This window comes from Lolium perenne, chromosome 5 (genome assembly GCF_019359855.2).
Source record: "Lolium perenne isolate Kyuss_39 chromosome 5, Kyuss_2.0, whole genome shotgun sequence".
In the NCBI taxonomy this organism is placed as follows: domain Eukaryota; kingdom Viridiplantae; phylum Streptophyta; class Magnoliopsida; order Poales; family Poaceae; genus Lolium; species Lolium perenne.
The window spans coordinates 222,101,513-222,117,487 of NC_067248.2; the positions used below are offsets into that span (position 1 = coordinate 222,101,513).

Consider the following 15,975-nt stretch of genomic DNA (forward strand, 5'->3'; position numbering starts at 1 on the left):
AAGTCACAATGGTACCCTAGAATACTTGGAGCCCCGTGCAGCCACACCGATTTCACTCCCTCAGAACCGGGCCTAGTCGTCATCGTCAACCACCATCCGTAAGCTACTCCATTAGCATCTGCTTAGTTAATAACACGATAAAGACGTACATGCGAAATTCTTTGTTGGAATTTTTGACAATTAAAAATATGTTATTTAGGTGGCGGGACATATGCCTAGGAACTGAATTGATTTTTTTAATTATTATCTTTAAAATGGAAACTATGTTTCTTGCACGTGTATAGTGTGAGTACTACGGAAGACTACACTCCTATTTCTTCTAGGCCATTTCTCGGGAGAAAGATAATAGTAGTAGTACTCCAGCTGCAGCACCAGCTGAAAAGCGTCATCCCCTTCCTTGCTTCCTCCCCCAATCCCCTTCTGCCTCCTACCCACAACCCTAGCTCGCCGAATCCATGGATCCCACCAAATCCAGCACCCCACCGCCGCCCCCCGTCCTGGGCGCGCCCGTCGGCTACCCGCCGGGGGCGTACCCTCCCCCTCCCGGCGCCGCTGCGGCCGCCTACAACCCGCAGCTCTACGCTGCGCCCGCCGCCGCCGCGGCCCAGCAGGCCCTGGCGCAGCAGCAGCAGCAGCTCCAGGTGTTCTGGGCGGATCAGTACCGCGAGATCGAGGCCACCACCGACTTCAAGAACCACAACCTCCCGCTCGCCCGAATCAAGAAGATCATGAAGGCCGACGAGGACGTCCGCATGATCGCCGCCGAGGCCCCCGTCGTCTTCGCCCGCGCCTGCGAGATGTTCATCCTCGAGCTCACCCACCGCGGCTGGGCGCACGCCGAGGAGAACAAGCGCCGCACGCTCCAGAAGTCCGACATTGCGGCCGCCATCGCGCGCACCGAGGTCTTCGACTTCCTCGTAGACATCGTGCCTCGCGAGGACACAAAGGATGCCGACGCGGCCGCCGCTGCGGCTGCGGCCGCGGTGGCTGCCGGGATCCCCCGCCCTGCCCCCGGTATGCCCGCCACCGACATGGCATCCTACTACTATGTACCCCAGCAGTAATGTATCATCCTAAACTTAAGAAGAATCTGTCGGTCTGTGTCTGTCCTTGATGCTGTTGTAAGTACCGCGTAATAAGATTTGTAAGATCGTTTATGGGCCTCCCCTGAGCTTATGAATTGAGCTGCTTCGTTCTAGTATCACGGTAGTAGGATTGTTGTAGTGGGGGAGGCCGTATGATTGCAGTGGTAGTGCATCTCTAAGTCTAACTGGCAGGCAGTGTAATGTGACGATTATTATGCAGTTATGTCGCAAGATTATCATGCAATTTCTGTTCTTCACTATTGTTGTGTACTACTCCGTAGTAGGATTTTGTTGTCCTATGACAGTGTTGTGCTGTGATCACTACATGTTAGTTTGCAAGGTTCTCACATCTATCTTTCAAGCAAGGTTGGTTGTAATTAAGCATTCGAAGCCAAAACGTGGAAACTAACTTTCAAAAAAATCAGTATAATACCTGAGTGGTGTAGCTTCTTGCTTCATATTTATCAAAAGCTCGTCTTCTTAGAGTACCTTTGTAGACTTTTTGCAATTTTAGTTCAGACATAAGGAAACCAAACAATTGGATGCTGCATTGTATAAATTCAGTGAAAACCTATATTTTCAGAGTTCAAAGCTTAGGCAAATGTTGTAACGTGCAAGTGTAGTTCTTTGGGGGCCTATGAATCAATGAATGCATCTCTAGTACTAACTCTGTCTATAAATAGACGTCTGAGATTTGTCTAAATTTGGATTTATCAAGACGCTCTTTAGTGTCTAGATACATCCAGATTTAGAAAAACCTCAGACATCTATTTATAGGCAGAGGGAGTACTTGGTTATGTGTTTCGTTCCAGTAAATTAGAGTAGCATCTGAGCTTTCCACCAAAATTCGTGGTGTAGTTATAATGATAAGTATGATAAAGATGCAAGGAGAGTAGACATGCTGCATTTTTAACAGCTTTACAAACTGTTTTTTATGATACTTGAGACTTTCAAGTTATTATGCCATTTTCAAACAGTAATGGTCACTGAAATCATATATCTGAGCCATGTAATGCTTTGGAACCTCATTGGTTAACCTTCGTGACAAATGCTTGCATTTGCCAGGCACACTACTCTTTTAGGTCATCAACTGTACTGATTGTGTGAGCATTTCTTGGCACTTCTATTTGGTTCTGGAATAATATTTTTTTAGCTTGATTTCCGTTTGGATTTTTTTCTGATATATTATTAGGAAGTGCTCTGTATTTTTTGAAATCTCCTTGGATAGATTTGCGTAACTGAATCCCAGTAATCTACCGGAACAAAAAATTAAAAATTTGTTGAAATATAATGGCCTGAAACCTAACCAGCGACGCTAGTTTTTGCATCATTAGCATGTCTTTCTTTCAGCGGACATCGAGAAGCCAAGGAACATGATCTCAGTTCACTTAACATGTCTCCTCCATTGTTTGTCTTCAGTGGTTGTGGTTGCATACTTGAATATCATATGGGTAATTATATAACTATTTAAAGCCGTTATGATGGATAAGCATCAAAGGATTGGGGCAGACGAGTGATATTTTTATAGGGGTAGTAGTTGTATGCATGTGAGCGGCAGAGGATTTCATTGCCTTCCCTGGCAAGTGCCAACATCTTGGTAAGATGTTATTAGTTCATCAGGTTGGTACCTTGAACATACACCATGAGCTTTGCCGTGGCGTGTGTGTTTCTGGGAAGATGATCAATTTTTGTGGAGATACCTTCCATAACTTTTCAACCTGCGAGTGATGGATTTGGAGGCGATGATTTTGAATGTATCTTTTCGTTTTCTTGGAAACACATAATTTTACAATATGTACATGTGTGATTTTGTTTCTGATTTGGTTTTGGCCGATTGTGCTAGTGCCCCAGGACTCCATTTTTAATTTTCCGGCGGTTCTACATGAATCTGGTGAAGGAAGTGTTCCATTTTCTTTTCACGAATCAAAGTGTTCCCCTCAGATGAACACAGAACTGCAAGTACACAGGTTACTTAGTGTGATGATTGATGAGTGCATGTATTATCATCATTTTTTCTCCACTGTATGCACTTGTGTCCACATCCTGGTATTGCTTTGTAATCGTCAGAGCAAAATTCCTGTTTGATGTGTGAGTCATGGAGACAAGATAGATAAGGTATGGACTGGAAGTCCACAACTATGGCGAGGTTGCGACAAAGGTAGAAGACGACGGGTCTGTTCTGTCACCTCTCGCAGCTGTCATGGTCTCTAGCAACTCGTTCCTGCAATGACAAACAATGCCGCGCTCTGCAGTAAACCCGTGCTCTGCTTGACTGAAATCTCCTGGCCATGGAGCCCGTGGAAGCGCGGCAAGAAGGCCATGCGCCGAAGCCAGCGGCTGCGGCGAGGGGTTACTGGCGGTGGAGCAAGGAGGACTTCTTCCCGGAGCCGTCGTTCGCGAGCTGGGTCGCGTACCGCGGTGCGCTGGCCGCGACGCCTTCACGGCTCATGGACCGCCTCATCGCCGGCCGCTCCACCGACGCCGCGGAGCTCGGCGACATGCGCCGCCGGAGCGAGAACGAGATGCGCCGCTGCCTCACCTGGTGGGACCTCACGTGGCTCGGCTTCGGCTGCCACCTCGGCGCCGGCATCTTCGTGCTCACCGGCCTGGAGTCCCGCGACCACGCGGGCCCCGCCGTCGTGGTCTCCTACGTGGTGGCCGGCGTCTCCGCCATGCTCTCCGTGTTCTGCTACGCCGAGTTCGCCGTCGAGATCCCCGTGGCGGGAGGCTCCTTCGCGTACCTCCGCGTCGAGCTCGGCGACGTCGCGGCCTTCGTCGCCGCCGCGAACCTCATCCTCGAGAGCGTCATCGGCACGGCCGCGGTGGCGCGCGCCTGGACGTCGTACCTGGCGTCGCTCTTCAACAGGCCGGCCAGCGCGTTCCGGGTGCGCGCGCCGTGGGTCGCCGAAGGGTACGACGAGCTGGACCCGATCGCTTCCGCGGTGATCGTGGCCACCGCGACCATGGCCATGCTGAGCACCAAGGGCAGCTCCCGGGTGAACTGGGTGGCATCGGCGGTGCACCTGCTGGTGTTAGCGTTCATCATCGTGGCCGGGTTCCTGCACGCGAAGCCGAGCAACCTGACCCCGTTCGTGCCGTACGGCGTGCCGGGCGTGTTCCGGGCGGCGGCGGTGGTGTACTTCGCGTACGGGGGCTTCGACAGCATCGCCAACATGGCGGAGGAGACCAAGAACCCGTCGAGGGACATCCCGGTGGGGCTGATCGGGTCCATGTCGGTGATCACGGCCATCTACTGCACGATGGCGCTGGTGCTGAGCATGATGCAGCCGTACACGGCGATCGACCGGAGCGCGGCCTTCTCGGTGGCGTTCGGCGCGGTGGGGATGCGGTGGATGAAGTACGTGGTGGCGGTGGGCGCGCTCAAGGGGATGACGACGGTGCTGCTGGTGGGGGCGCTGGGGAACGCGCGGTACGCGACGCACATCGCCCGGAGCCACATCATCCCGCCGGTGTTCGCGCTGGTGCACCCGAGGACCGGCACGCCCGTGCACGCCACCACGCTCATCACCGCCGCCAGCGCCTGCGTCGCGCTCATCTCCAGCCTCGACGTGCTCGCCAGCCTCCTCTCCATCAGCACGCTCTTCATCTTCGTCATGATGGCCGTCGCGCTCCTCGTCCGCCGGTACCACGCGCGGGGCGTGACGAGCCGGGCGCACGGGCGGCGGCTCGTGGCGTTCTTGCTGGCGATCGTCGGCTCGTCGGCGGGCATCGCGGCGTGCTGGGGCGCGGCGCCGGAGCGGTGGGCGGGATACGCCGCGCTGGTGCCGGTATGGGCGGCGGCGACGCTGGGCGTCCAGCTGCTGGTGCCGGTGGCCCGCGCGCCCCGGCGGTGGGGCGTGCCGCTCATGCCGTGGCTGCCCTCGCTGTCCATCGCCACGAACTTGTTCCTCATGGGCTCCCTCGGCGCGCAGGCGTTCGTCCGTTTCGGCGTGTGCACCGCCGTCATGATGCTCTACTACGTGCTCGTCGGGCTGCACGCCACGTACGACGTCGCGCACGACGGGTCCGGGGAGGAGCCTCGGGCGGACCACGGGGATGCTGCCGGTGACGAGAAGGCAGCGGTGGCGGTTGCTGCCACCGATGTAGAAAAGTCCGGCGGAGATGGTGGGCAATAAGATGGCCGGCATCGGTCCGCGTCGATCTGGATCACCACGCTTGATAATGTTGACATGGTACTGTTGGTGTTGGACAACGAAGATAAGATTTCGCAGCAGAATTATGTGGCAGCTGTGTCGTGTAGCATTTACCTTTCGAGTGGAAATGAAATGAAACACGCGATAATCCACTGACCGACGAGCCGGTGTTAGCATCGCCAATTCGCAATTGTCGCAAGTTTAGACAAATCTTTATGAAAGCATAAAGTGTTATGGTAGTATTAACAATCAAATAGTTTGTAACCGTTGGGTCAAAAATAAGGGACGCGGCTAGCTAGCATCCGGTGCTGGTTTGTCCGACCTAGCATCCGGGTGCTAGCTGGTCCAACCCAGCACTCGGGTGCTAGCTGGTCCAACCCAGCACTCAGCCAAAAAAATACAACGCACGCCACCGGCCAGACTCCCACGCGCCTCCCGAGTTCCTGATTAGTACGTCCACATCCTAGCTTCCAAGCGCTAACCAAGCCCAACCAAGCACTACGTGATGACGCCTCGCAGCACTCTGGCAGATCTCCATTAAACCTGTAATTTATTAGATTTTCCATGATTCGAGACCTAGCTCCAAAAGGAAAACAGAACGAAGGAGGCAATTATATCACAGGACTAGATGACTGCATGTCTCTAAAGTTCTGGAACAAAACTTTCCTTAAACACAACAATCAAAATTAAGCAAGGGTAAACTTCTGTGCATATTAGATCCATCCAAAGCACACCCTGTGTATAACTGATGGGCTAGACCCAATAACTTAGCATCTATTTTGTATACAAATTATCATGTAATCAGGAAGCAACTTAGCAGCAATTAGGGAGCAACTTAACAGTAAACAGTGATCAACTTAGTAACACCTAAAATGCAAAGTTGTACCCAGGGTGATCATGCTACTGGGTCAATGGGTAGATAACAATGATCTTGTGTGATCATGCTAACACCCCACACATCTAGAAAATGCAACCATATCATAAAATGCAACCATATCAGAAAATAAGTAGTAACTATATATGCTTTGAACAAATTCATATAAGTTATCTTGCATTGTCTGGTGTTTGCAGCAAAAAATTATGAAAAACGTCATTATAAAAACTTAGCTATCTTATGTTACAGATATCAGCTTTGAATTTAAATGCTTCCCCTACTGAAGATGTCGATGTGAAAAACATGGAGCCGCAACTTAGCTAGAATGTGAATGAAGAAACTGAAAAACATGAGTAGTATCTGGAAGCAACTTACTAACTTCCAGTATGCAATTTTAGCATGCTTGCTGAATCAACTTGGCTCTTTTCAGAAGCCAACTTACAATGAAACAAATTAATGAAACTTCATTCATTTCATGCCAACCAGAGGAAAATGCAACTTAATAACTTTCAATAACCAACTTGAGGAAGGTGTGAAAACAACTTACTTCAAGCCAGAATCCAACTTGTCAAGGTTCAAGAAAGCGTTAAGCGTAATTGGTGAGGTGGCCTTCCGCTTAGCGCTTCAGCGCGCATAAGCGGCGCTTTTTTCCGCTTTTTCCGCTTAAGCGCTTATGCAATCGATGCAGAAGGCCTCCACATTGCGCTTCATCGCGCGTATGCGACGCTTTTTTTCCGCTTTCCTAAACCTTGCAACTTTGAGGGAATTTTTTTTAGCTATAATGTGAATAAGAAATTGAAAAACAACTAGTATGTGGGTGCAACTTAATAATTTCAGTAGGCAACTTTAGCATGCTTGCGGAATCAATTTTCCTATTTTCAGTAGCCAACTCGCACATATTAAGGAAACCTCATTTAATACATGACAACTAGGAGGGAATTCAACTCTGTAACTTTTGATAACCAACTTGTGCAAAATATGAAAAGGCATAACTATTCAGTTTATTTGAGGGGAGTTAGAATGTGAACAATAAACTAGAAAGCATAACTAACATGTAGAAGAAATTTAGCAATTTTTCAGAAGACAACTCGCACATGTTAATGAAACAACTTAATAAACCTGTGGAGCACGAAGGAAGCACTGATGGTATGTTGATGAAGCAAAAAAACACAAAGGCTACAGATGACGGAGGCGGAGTGGGAAGCCGTCATCTTCTGCTGGAAGTATTCGACGGTGAAACGCCAGGGGCGGTGCATCAAGTCATGAATCGTGGGCATTGGGCGCTGCCACCTGCTGGAGCTACATGGTGTCAGCCACCGTAGGCGCTCGAGATGGTACTGGCTGCACTGTCCGGGATCCACCGCTTCAAGGTACAAGTTAGCAATATCACAAAATAAGCACCTTAAGCATCTTGGCAAGGGCAACTTAATTAGACCAAAGAGCAAGTTATGCATGTTGCTCGAAAACGAAAACCAAGATATATTGTAGACACCCACACAACTTAAACATACTAGAAAGAATCAACTTAATTAATTTTTAATACTCAACTGGAACATGTTCAGAAAGCAACTAATTAAACTAGTGGACAACTCATGCATGTTGCTCAGGAACACCTAGATAGATTGTATCAATATCTAACAACTTAAGCATGTTGGAGGAATCAACTTAATTGATTTCAGTACTGAACCTAAGCATGTTGAGAAAACAACTAGGCATGTTGACAGAGTAGCAACTATGGTGGTTTGAGTAACCAACTTAACCCTGTTTGAAAACCAACTTAATGAAATAAGCATGCAAAAATTAATGATGGTGCTAAAAAAAGCTTAACTAGCCGTTGAAGACAACTAAGGCATGGAAGCAACTAATATGAAATCAGTAACCAAATTAGCCATGTTGGTCAATCAACTAAATGAAAAACATTATACTCCCTCCGATCTAAATTAATTGACTAAACTTTATCTAGATATGAGTGCATCTAGACATGTTTATTGACTAGATACATACATATTTAGACAAAGTTGAGTCAATTAATATGAACCGGAGGGAGTACAACTTATTGAAAAAATAACGATACATATAGTGAAAATACTCACGTCGCTTACAAAATACAAACATATGATAGCTAAAAAATACAAGATGTCCACTCTGTAGCTAGCCCGATGCTGCATATTATCGTGAATGTAAAGTAATACTTGCAACTGTACGTGCTTGCAATGGGAATAAATTGAAGCAGTTGCGTGTCTAGTGATTTGGCTTCTTGCGGTCCCGATTTATGGTGCAAATAGACATCATCATACAAGTCAGTATACTGAGATTTGGATTGTGTTTTATAGCACAATAACACCAGCAGCTAAACCATGCTTTTGTCTATAACATACCCTGGTTCTAATTTACTTCCACAAAAGAAACGTCCTTCAAAAATCTAGCAGTGCACTAATCAGAAAAAGGAAGATGGCCTAACAAAGCACAAAAAACACCACTAATCCTCAACCTCTATGACCGGACAAGAAAAGAACAAACTAAAGCAACGCCATGAATATTGATGTCACCAGAATAGCTCTCACTAAGTCACTATAATGCTATGGCTGTCTGCTCCCATATCGTCAATTGTAGATCTTGCTCGTCTCCAATTCCATCACAGACATGACACAATTGGTGTAGTACTATCCTAGAATAGCAGTAGGAACCATAGCGGTGAATGAATGTCTCAGAATATGCAGTGAGTATTACTAGCAGAGAATCATGTGGACGGATCAACCCACCTCGCGGTTGTTGGATATGGAGCCAACGTCGTCGAGGAAGCAGTCCTGAACCCGGCGGCCTGATCGATCTAGAGCACGTTTAGCCCATAGAGCACCATGTCGAGGATCCGCTGAAGTAGGCCCAGGACAGCACCCGCTGGTCGCTTAGTCGGAACACCGCTGAGTCCTCTCCCACAAGGCTTCCTGCTCCCTCGCCGTCCGAGTGCTCCTCCTCGGCGCCGCCGACAGAGTCCCAGAGCGGGGCGGAGGAGAGGAGGCGGGGAGGCGCAGAGCAAAGGACGCCGGGGCTGGGGACTTCAGGAGGCGCAGTTTTGGTGGCGGGGGAGAGGGAGGCGGTGCAACTGGAGGAGAATGGGCACTGGGCCGGCGAGGTGGAGGCAGATGTGGGACACCGCGGGCAACCGGTCGTCTTGCTCCTCGACACAGAGCTCGCCGCGCTACCGTGCAGCCGGCCCTTCGCCGACGAGGAATCCTCCATCCAGCGCGCACTCGTGCTCCTCGACGAACTCAGAGCCTGCTCCCTCGCACGCCCCCCGCCGCGCTGAGGAAATCGTCCGGCGCCGACGAAACCCTAGAAAGAGAAATGGGGAACGATTTTAGGGAGAGAGAAGGGGGCGCTCCGCCACGTAGGACCCAGGTGGGTGTCGGTCGGGGGGGGGGGGGGGCAGATTATTTCGGTCGGGACGTTGGGTAGGACGCGGCGCACAATCACCCCCTCCAGGATGCATCCGACGGTCCATAACCGAGTGCTCGGTTGGACAAATAACATCCAAGCACTTTTTAGCATTTGGGAAAAAAATATACTACCTCCATGTAGCATGACATCCAACAGTGACCATATTCGCAAGGTTAGCCAATAAAAAAATAAGGGATGAGGACAACACCAACTTGCTGTGAAAAATCAAATGGAATCAAGCAGTGACAACTACAGTAACATGGTTCAGTAACAATGTTAAGCTGAGCTTGAAATGAAAATGTTCTTGAAAATCTGCTTTGGCTCCCGGGTTCAGATGATCATGTTACCTGAACCACCGATGTTTATTGTGTTCCCCGCCCCCCTCAACCTCGTATTTCATACGGTATTCATTCGATCGTATTCCCATTTGAGTAGGAGTGGTGGATATCGAGCTAGCTTGACTCAACTCGCAAATACTCGTTACTTAACAAGCTTCCTCGACTTGACTCGTTAACATAACGAGCTCAAAACCTCAGCTTGGTTCAACTCGATAAATACTCGTGTTGGCTCTATAAACTTGATAAACTCATTAAGAAATTGAACAATGTAATCAATTCCTCGTGTATAAGAGTATAAGAAGAATGGTTAGCCATATATGCCTCTTAATGTAGATTTCGGCAAATTTAACCTAAGCTCTCATGTTTCTTTAAGTTGTTAGTCTTAGTTTTCCTTTAGTGTTGACTAATATATGAGCTAGTATATCAATATAATTATATTAGCAAGCTTACCGAGTAATCGCTACTCGACTCATTAAACTCATTTTCTTAGCAAGCCCGAGATTGAGCTGAGTCGAGTTGAGTTTTCGAATACTCATTAAGCCCGCGAGCTTCGATTTTTATTTCCACCCCTACATTTGACCAGCGCACGACCCCACGCCAGCAGAGGATCTCTAGAGACCGGGCATTGTTTACTGTTTGGAGCTCTTGCATCCCGTTCCCCTCTCTAGCGGCATTGACAAATCTCAGAATAAATATGCAAATTGATTTATGGTTTGACGGATGCATGGGGTAAAACTTAGTGGCAAGATGGCACCCATGGATCACACAAGCCCAGTTAGTGTGTGTGTGGGTTCAGGCGCATGCATGTTGGGTGTTGGGGCCTCCCCAAGTGCCCTTTAGTGAGTCTTCGCGGTCCTTTTAGAACCTTTTTGTCCTATTTTTATTTTCTTTTTTCTTTTTTTGAACTACATGAAACCGACATAAAGAAAGTTGGAAAATCAACATAATGGCATTATTATTATGTTGTCTAATAAAGTAATAAAATTCTAGAAATAATAGGAAAATGTGTATTTGACCTTCAAAAGGGGAATATGTTTTTACGACGTGTCAATATGCAACTTCAACTGATCACCAACTAACTTCATGGAAAATAACATGTGAGCGTTATCTTGCAAACACACCACAAAATCCTTATATGCCGCCCTACAACTCAGACATGCTAGGTATTGTCGTTTAGCGAGAACGATCCCCGTCCCAAAAATCTTACCTTTCAAATCAAACTTCATTAGATGGTTCCATCTAATTCAAAAAGGATTTTCACTCTTTTCACAACTTTGACATAACTCGGGCTAGCAACAAACAATATGAAATTGACAGAAACAAAAATGCAGCAATGCTAATTATATTATCACATAACATCTACAACACAACGAAACCATATCACTAATGGCCATACCACTTTAAAATAAACCATGGTCTACAAACCATAAACAACAAACATTGCATAAATGTATAACACAAACCATTTTTCTTAGTATGAACTATACCAAGCACTATTGCCCAATACAAGTAGAACAAACCATTTATTTGTAAAGTATTGCTAGAACTAGGATTTCAAACGATTTGAACAGGGTCACCAAATTTCAAGATTTTAACAACCATAACTGAGAGGGTGTGGAAGATTACCTTTACTAATGGAGAGGAGTCGAAATCTACAAACAACTTTCACCAATTTGGAGAGGTTTTAGAGAGGATTGAGTACAGAAAGGAGAGAGAGGGGGTGGGATGCTCAAAAGGAGAAAAGGATACATATTTGATTACACGAGTGGGTTGGTGGGTGATACCACTAGTATAAAGCGATACTAAAGATATCCATATCGCCAATAGAATCCCAAAGGCACAATGTAAGAAGTAACTTCTCGTGGCCAACAAGGCAGCCTGTCAAACTTGGCCTCCCACTACCCAACCTAGATCAACAATGGTTCATGATAAAACATTATTTCTGGTGTATCAACCTTGGGGTTATAATGAGCATGTGTGAGGTGGAGTTCAATGGTATCAATTATTCGAAGAAACTTATTTGCAATGAAAATATAAATTTTGTGAATAGTAAATTTCCGGTGTGAAGTAGGCATGAAAATACGAATTTCCTAGGTAATCCATAATAGTTCCCACACTTTTTAAAACAAATAGTTCCATCCGTACATACTAAGCACAACCAAATACATATAAGCTATTAGGACTAAGAAAACCTCAATGATTTAGTGGATAATGGTTCGTAACCTTAGACATGAAAAACCTAACCCTATCATTCTCCCCTTACTCTTGCTGATCTGGAGTCCATTCTTGTAGGGACCCCCGCGCAGTAGCCCAGCGTGAGAGAGCGAGGCGTTAAGAGGAGAGGCGATTGTATCCACATCCTGCTTCCTCCTTCCCTCTTCAGACATATTTTGTGCCTTCGAGGTGTAGGTGGCTCATGAGGCGAAGCTGGTAACAACATGGACATGAATACAAGGATGGTTGTACTTTATGGAGGAGCGGCGACAAGATTCGCATCTGACCTCGTCCCCATCCTTACATCTTGGAGTGGATATTGTGGCTCCGAAGAGGAGGTGGCCCCAAAGGCAAGGCCAACGACGGGGGAGTGGAGGTAGGGAACACTAGGCCAATGTTGCACATGGAAGAAACGATAAAATGGTCAGCATTTGGTCTCCTACAACCCTCTTTTGGAGGATTTGGTAGCATCGATGAGGATATCACACTGGTGTCGCTGTTTCCTCGGAACTAGTTGGAGGGGAGGATGACGACTAGAAGCTCCTGCAAAGTCCAATGTATAAATTATTTTCTTACATGTCATTGTGTCAATGAACTAAGGTTTCTATATTATTTGTTGCTTTAAATAGTAGCAACTTCTTATATTACTTCTTATTTTCTCTCTAATTCATGTCATGTTGTCATTTTTTAGTTATACCTATCTTGTTATGTGTGATCTATGTTGACCTTAACATTTTTATTACTTGTTGTTAGATCTTCATTTATTCAGATTGTTATTTGTTTATCATACCAAGCTTGCTCTATTTTGAACCATATCAATTCATATATTATTGTGATTTTATTATTTGAAAACAAAATCATTTTTTTGTCACTGTACAAAAATAGGCAATCGTCAAAACAAACAACTTGGCAAAATCATTATACCACAAAATGCACGGTTTCTGCGCTCTTTATGTTGGGAGGTTATGTGTAAGAAGTGAGAAGTTTTTCAAAATATGATCCTATTCTAGAACCATAGCAATCCTATCAGTTTTCTACTTATAAATTCTTCTCTTAGTTCCTTCTTGAGTTAACTCTTTTACAAATAATGATCTATTTTGGCATCTACTTGCAAGCCCTGCGTGGTTTCTTGCCTATGCATCTCGGTGAGGTTTTTTTTCTCCACATATCTATCCTTGCTATCACCATTGTTGTAGGTGATTAAATTTTTGAATATGGAACTTATCAAAATTGATACACTCAGTTTTGTTTATAGTTAAACTAAATGAGTTTCTTATTCATGTGTAAACATGGAAAAAATGCAGGTCTATACCTGTTACACTCTGCCAAGTTGCGACCATCTGATGCACTGCACATTATAGTTTTTTTTAATTAAGAGTGTTTTGTCCATTGTGACCAAAATGTCACGCCAGTGATGATAAAATTTGACATGATACATAAAAATCCGGACTTATGAGCACATTCCAAGAGACTTAAATGTACGTGTGTTCTTCTTTTGTACATTTGATTTTAGACTAATTTTGTTGAGACTAAATTTTAGTTTGTCTTACTACTCATTTGTGTAACATCCCAGGTTAAGAGGCTACAAATAGAGATGAAACATATGTGCGCATTGCATTAATTCATAGAAATTCTTGAAAATTTTTGTGCTTTTAAATAAAATTTGTCAAAGTTATTAAAGTTTCACTTGAGGTGATGGAATTGAGGTAGATTTTTAAGTCGAGCGTTCTAAACTTCAATGTGAACTTTGCTAAAATTAATACCCTAGTCAAGCTGAACCTATGCTTGTATGATCAAAGAAACATTGTGAGAATGTCATAAACACTAACCATAGCCATGCTCATGTAAGAGAGTACAAGTTAAGTGTTACACTCAACATACTTGAGCAAGCACCTGATCTTGAAGGTAAGATCCATATTTCATTAGTGATATCCTTAGGAATCCAAAACCCTAATCATCACAATTGGGTGGTACTCTCATAACAAGTATGAAATAAGTAAGTTGATCATGTCCAGTATATGATAATGCCTTGAAGAATGTATATGAAAAAGTTGTCCCAAAATCCTAACTTGATAAGTAGATATCATCCTAAATAAATAAATAGAAGGAAAGTTACGTGAGTACATACGAGCTATAGGAACAAAACTTCCCTATCGAGATTGGTGGGAAACTTTACATATTGTACCAACTCTACACTAGGAAAAGTAGTTAACTAAAAATATTGATTAGCACAAGCCTATAACCTAAGTTCTTATTAGATTATAACTATAATTTCCTTGACCACATTTTAGGTGATCAAGATCTTCATAGAGAAAGGAACTATATCGTCAAACTCCTTATCCTTAAATACACACTTGGAATTTTATTGTATGACCCCAAGACAAACATACCTTCAACCTTGTGATCAACATGTCCCTAAAGAAAGAGAGAAAACCTTCATATATTTCATTCCTTTTAATCTACAACCTTGGAACACTAATCCATATAATAAAATTTCAACTTATGCCTCACTATGTGATCATAAGCCAATCCTATGATAATACCTTGTTAATACATCCAAGAACTATGACCAAACCACAAGACTTGAAGTTTAAATCATGTCCATGACATAAATAATACATACACACATATTCATATGTATCCATGAAAGTTACTAATAAGAATATATGTTCTTATTAATAAATAGGAAATTCCTTTTAATTTCGAAGCAAGGCATTGCAAACTCGTCGCTAAGGGTATCATAATAAACCAAAGTAATTTACATGTCATTACCAAAGTTATGAGAATATAAATCATGATACTTTGGAATATGCCTTTCAAACGAGAAACCAATAATTATTCCTAAACCTAGTAAATTCATCTAGGCCTAAAAATATAATATAAAGATCTTAGATAACATTAAGAAATTAACAAGGCCCTAGCAAAATAATTTTAACATCACAAAGTGGATATTTGAAATCATATCTATCTAGATGACTAACTCAAAATACTAATAAATCCAAAAATACAAATATGCACAGGCACACAAAAATATTTTCAAGACACCATATGAGTCTAGGTAACATCTTATCTGAACTGAAAATAAGTCACGCATTTGAAACCACTCAAACCCAAACTAAAATTCAGATGAAAATATCAAACCTAATAATGAAAAGAGTGTAACATCCCAAATTTTAAAACAAAGAGAAAATGAATTTCCTTTTTCCAAAAATGAGAACCAACAAAACCTTTTCTTACATAGGGTGCTATGCATAGTACTCATCCCTAACCCTTGTGTTATTGCCATGATTGTTTGTTTATTACTTTGAACACATTTCCAAAACCCAAAACCCTAACCTTCTCTAAACCAAGTGGTTCTATTTGGAGAAACCAAAATAAAGTAAAAAGACATATGTGGGCCTATAGCCCTAATATGTAAATCTTGAACCCTACCTTTCTTATTTTGCTAAATGGTGGTGAACCATGATAAACCCCACTAAACCCTAAACCTCATCTCTCTTATCACCATCCTTTGAAAAACAAAATAAAAAGAAATGATCTTAAATAAGAAAAAGGCATATGTAAGCCTATGGCTAATTTGGCAAACAATAACTTTTGCCATGGCTACCTTGTGTAGATGTTTTTAAATACCTCAACAAACCTAATTTAAGCCTTACCACCCAAATCTGGGTGAAATCAAAAAGAAAACAAAAATCAAATAAAACATATGCATAGAGGCATATGTGGCACTTAGCCATAATATCAATTCTTGACCTAGGCACCCACCCTTTCCAAAATAGTTTGAACCCTTTACCAAAATCCATCTAACCCTAAATAAACCTTACCCATGCCTAAGTGAAGCAAAGAGAAAGAAAAGAATAAAAGTAGAAAAT

General features: G+C 44.2%; 2 protein-coding genes and 1 long non-coding RNA gene across 4 annotated transcripts; 2 read left to right on the plus strand and 1 right to left on the minus strand.

Annotated features, from left to right (window-relative positions):
* Positions 1–345: 345 nt before the first annotated feature.
* On the plus strand, positions 346–1,342 carry LOC127302021 (nuclear transcription factor Y subunit C-6). Its single transcript, XM_051332365.2, has one exon. It carries the CDS (start codon positions 456–458, stop codon positions 1,062–1,064), a length of 609 nt encoding a protein of 202 aa, XP_051188325.1. The 5' UTR covers positions 346–455; the 3' UTR covers positions 1,065–1,342.
* Positions 1,343–3,061: 1,719 nt separating this feature from the next.
* Positions 3,062–5,399, plus strand: LOC127302020 (cationic amino acid transporter 5). The gene has a single exon (XM_051332364.2). The coding sequence runs from the start codon at positions 3,374–3,376 to the stop codon at positions 5,219–5,221; it is 1,848 nt and encodes a 615-aa protein (XP_051188324.1). The 5' UTR covers positions 3,062–3,373; the 3' UTR covers positions 5,222–5,399.
* Positions 5,400–5,436: 37 nt separating this feature from the next.
* On the minus strand, positions 5,437–9,509 carry LOC127302022 (uncharacterized). 2 transcript variants are annotated; one of them, XR_007852588.1, is made up of 3 exons: positions 7,233–9,508; positions 6,661–6,868; positions 5,437–5,782 (listed from the first exon to the last, which is right to left on the minus strand). It is a non-coding gene; the product is annotated as an uncharacterized lncRNA (long non-coding RNA). The 2 variants fall into 2 exon arrangements; XR_007852587.2 differs by having other exon boundaries at positions 6,661–9,509.
* Between the last annotated feature and the right edge of the window lie 6,466 nt (positions 9,510–15,975).

Bases quoted from the DNA above. Each gene is read 5' to 3' on its own strand.
- LOC127302020 (XM_051332364.2), top strand. From the start codon at position 3,374: ATGGAGCCCGTGGAAGCGCGGCAAGAAGGCCATGCGCCGAAGCCAGCG.
- LOC127302021 (XM_051332365.2), top strand. From the start codon at position 456: ATGGATCCCACCAAATCCAGCACCCCACCGCCGCCCCCCGTCCTGGGC.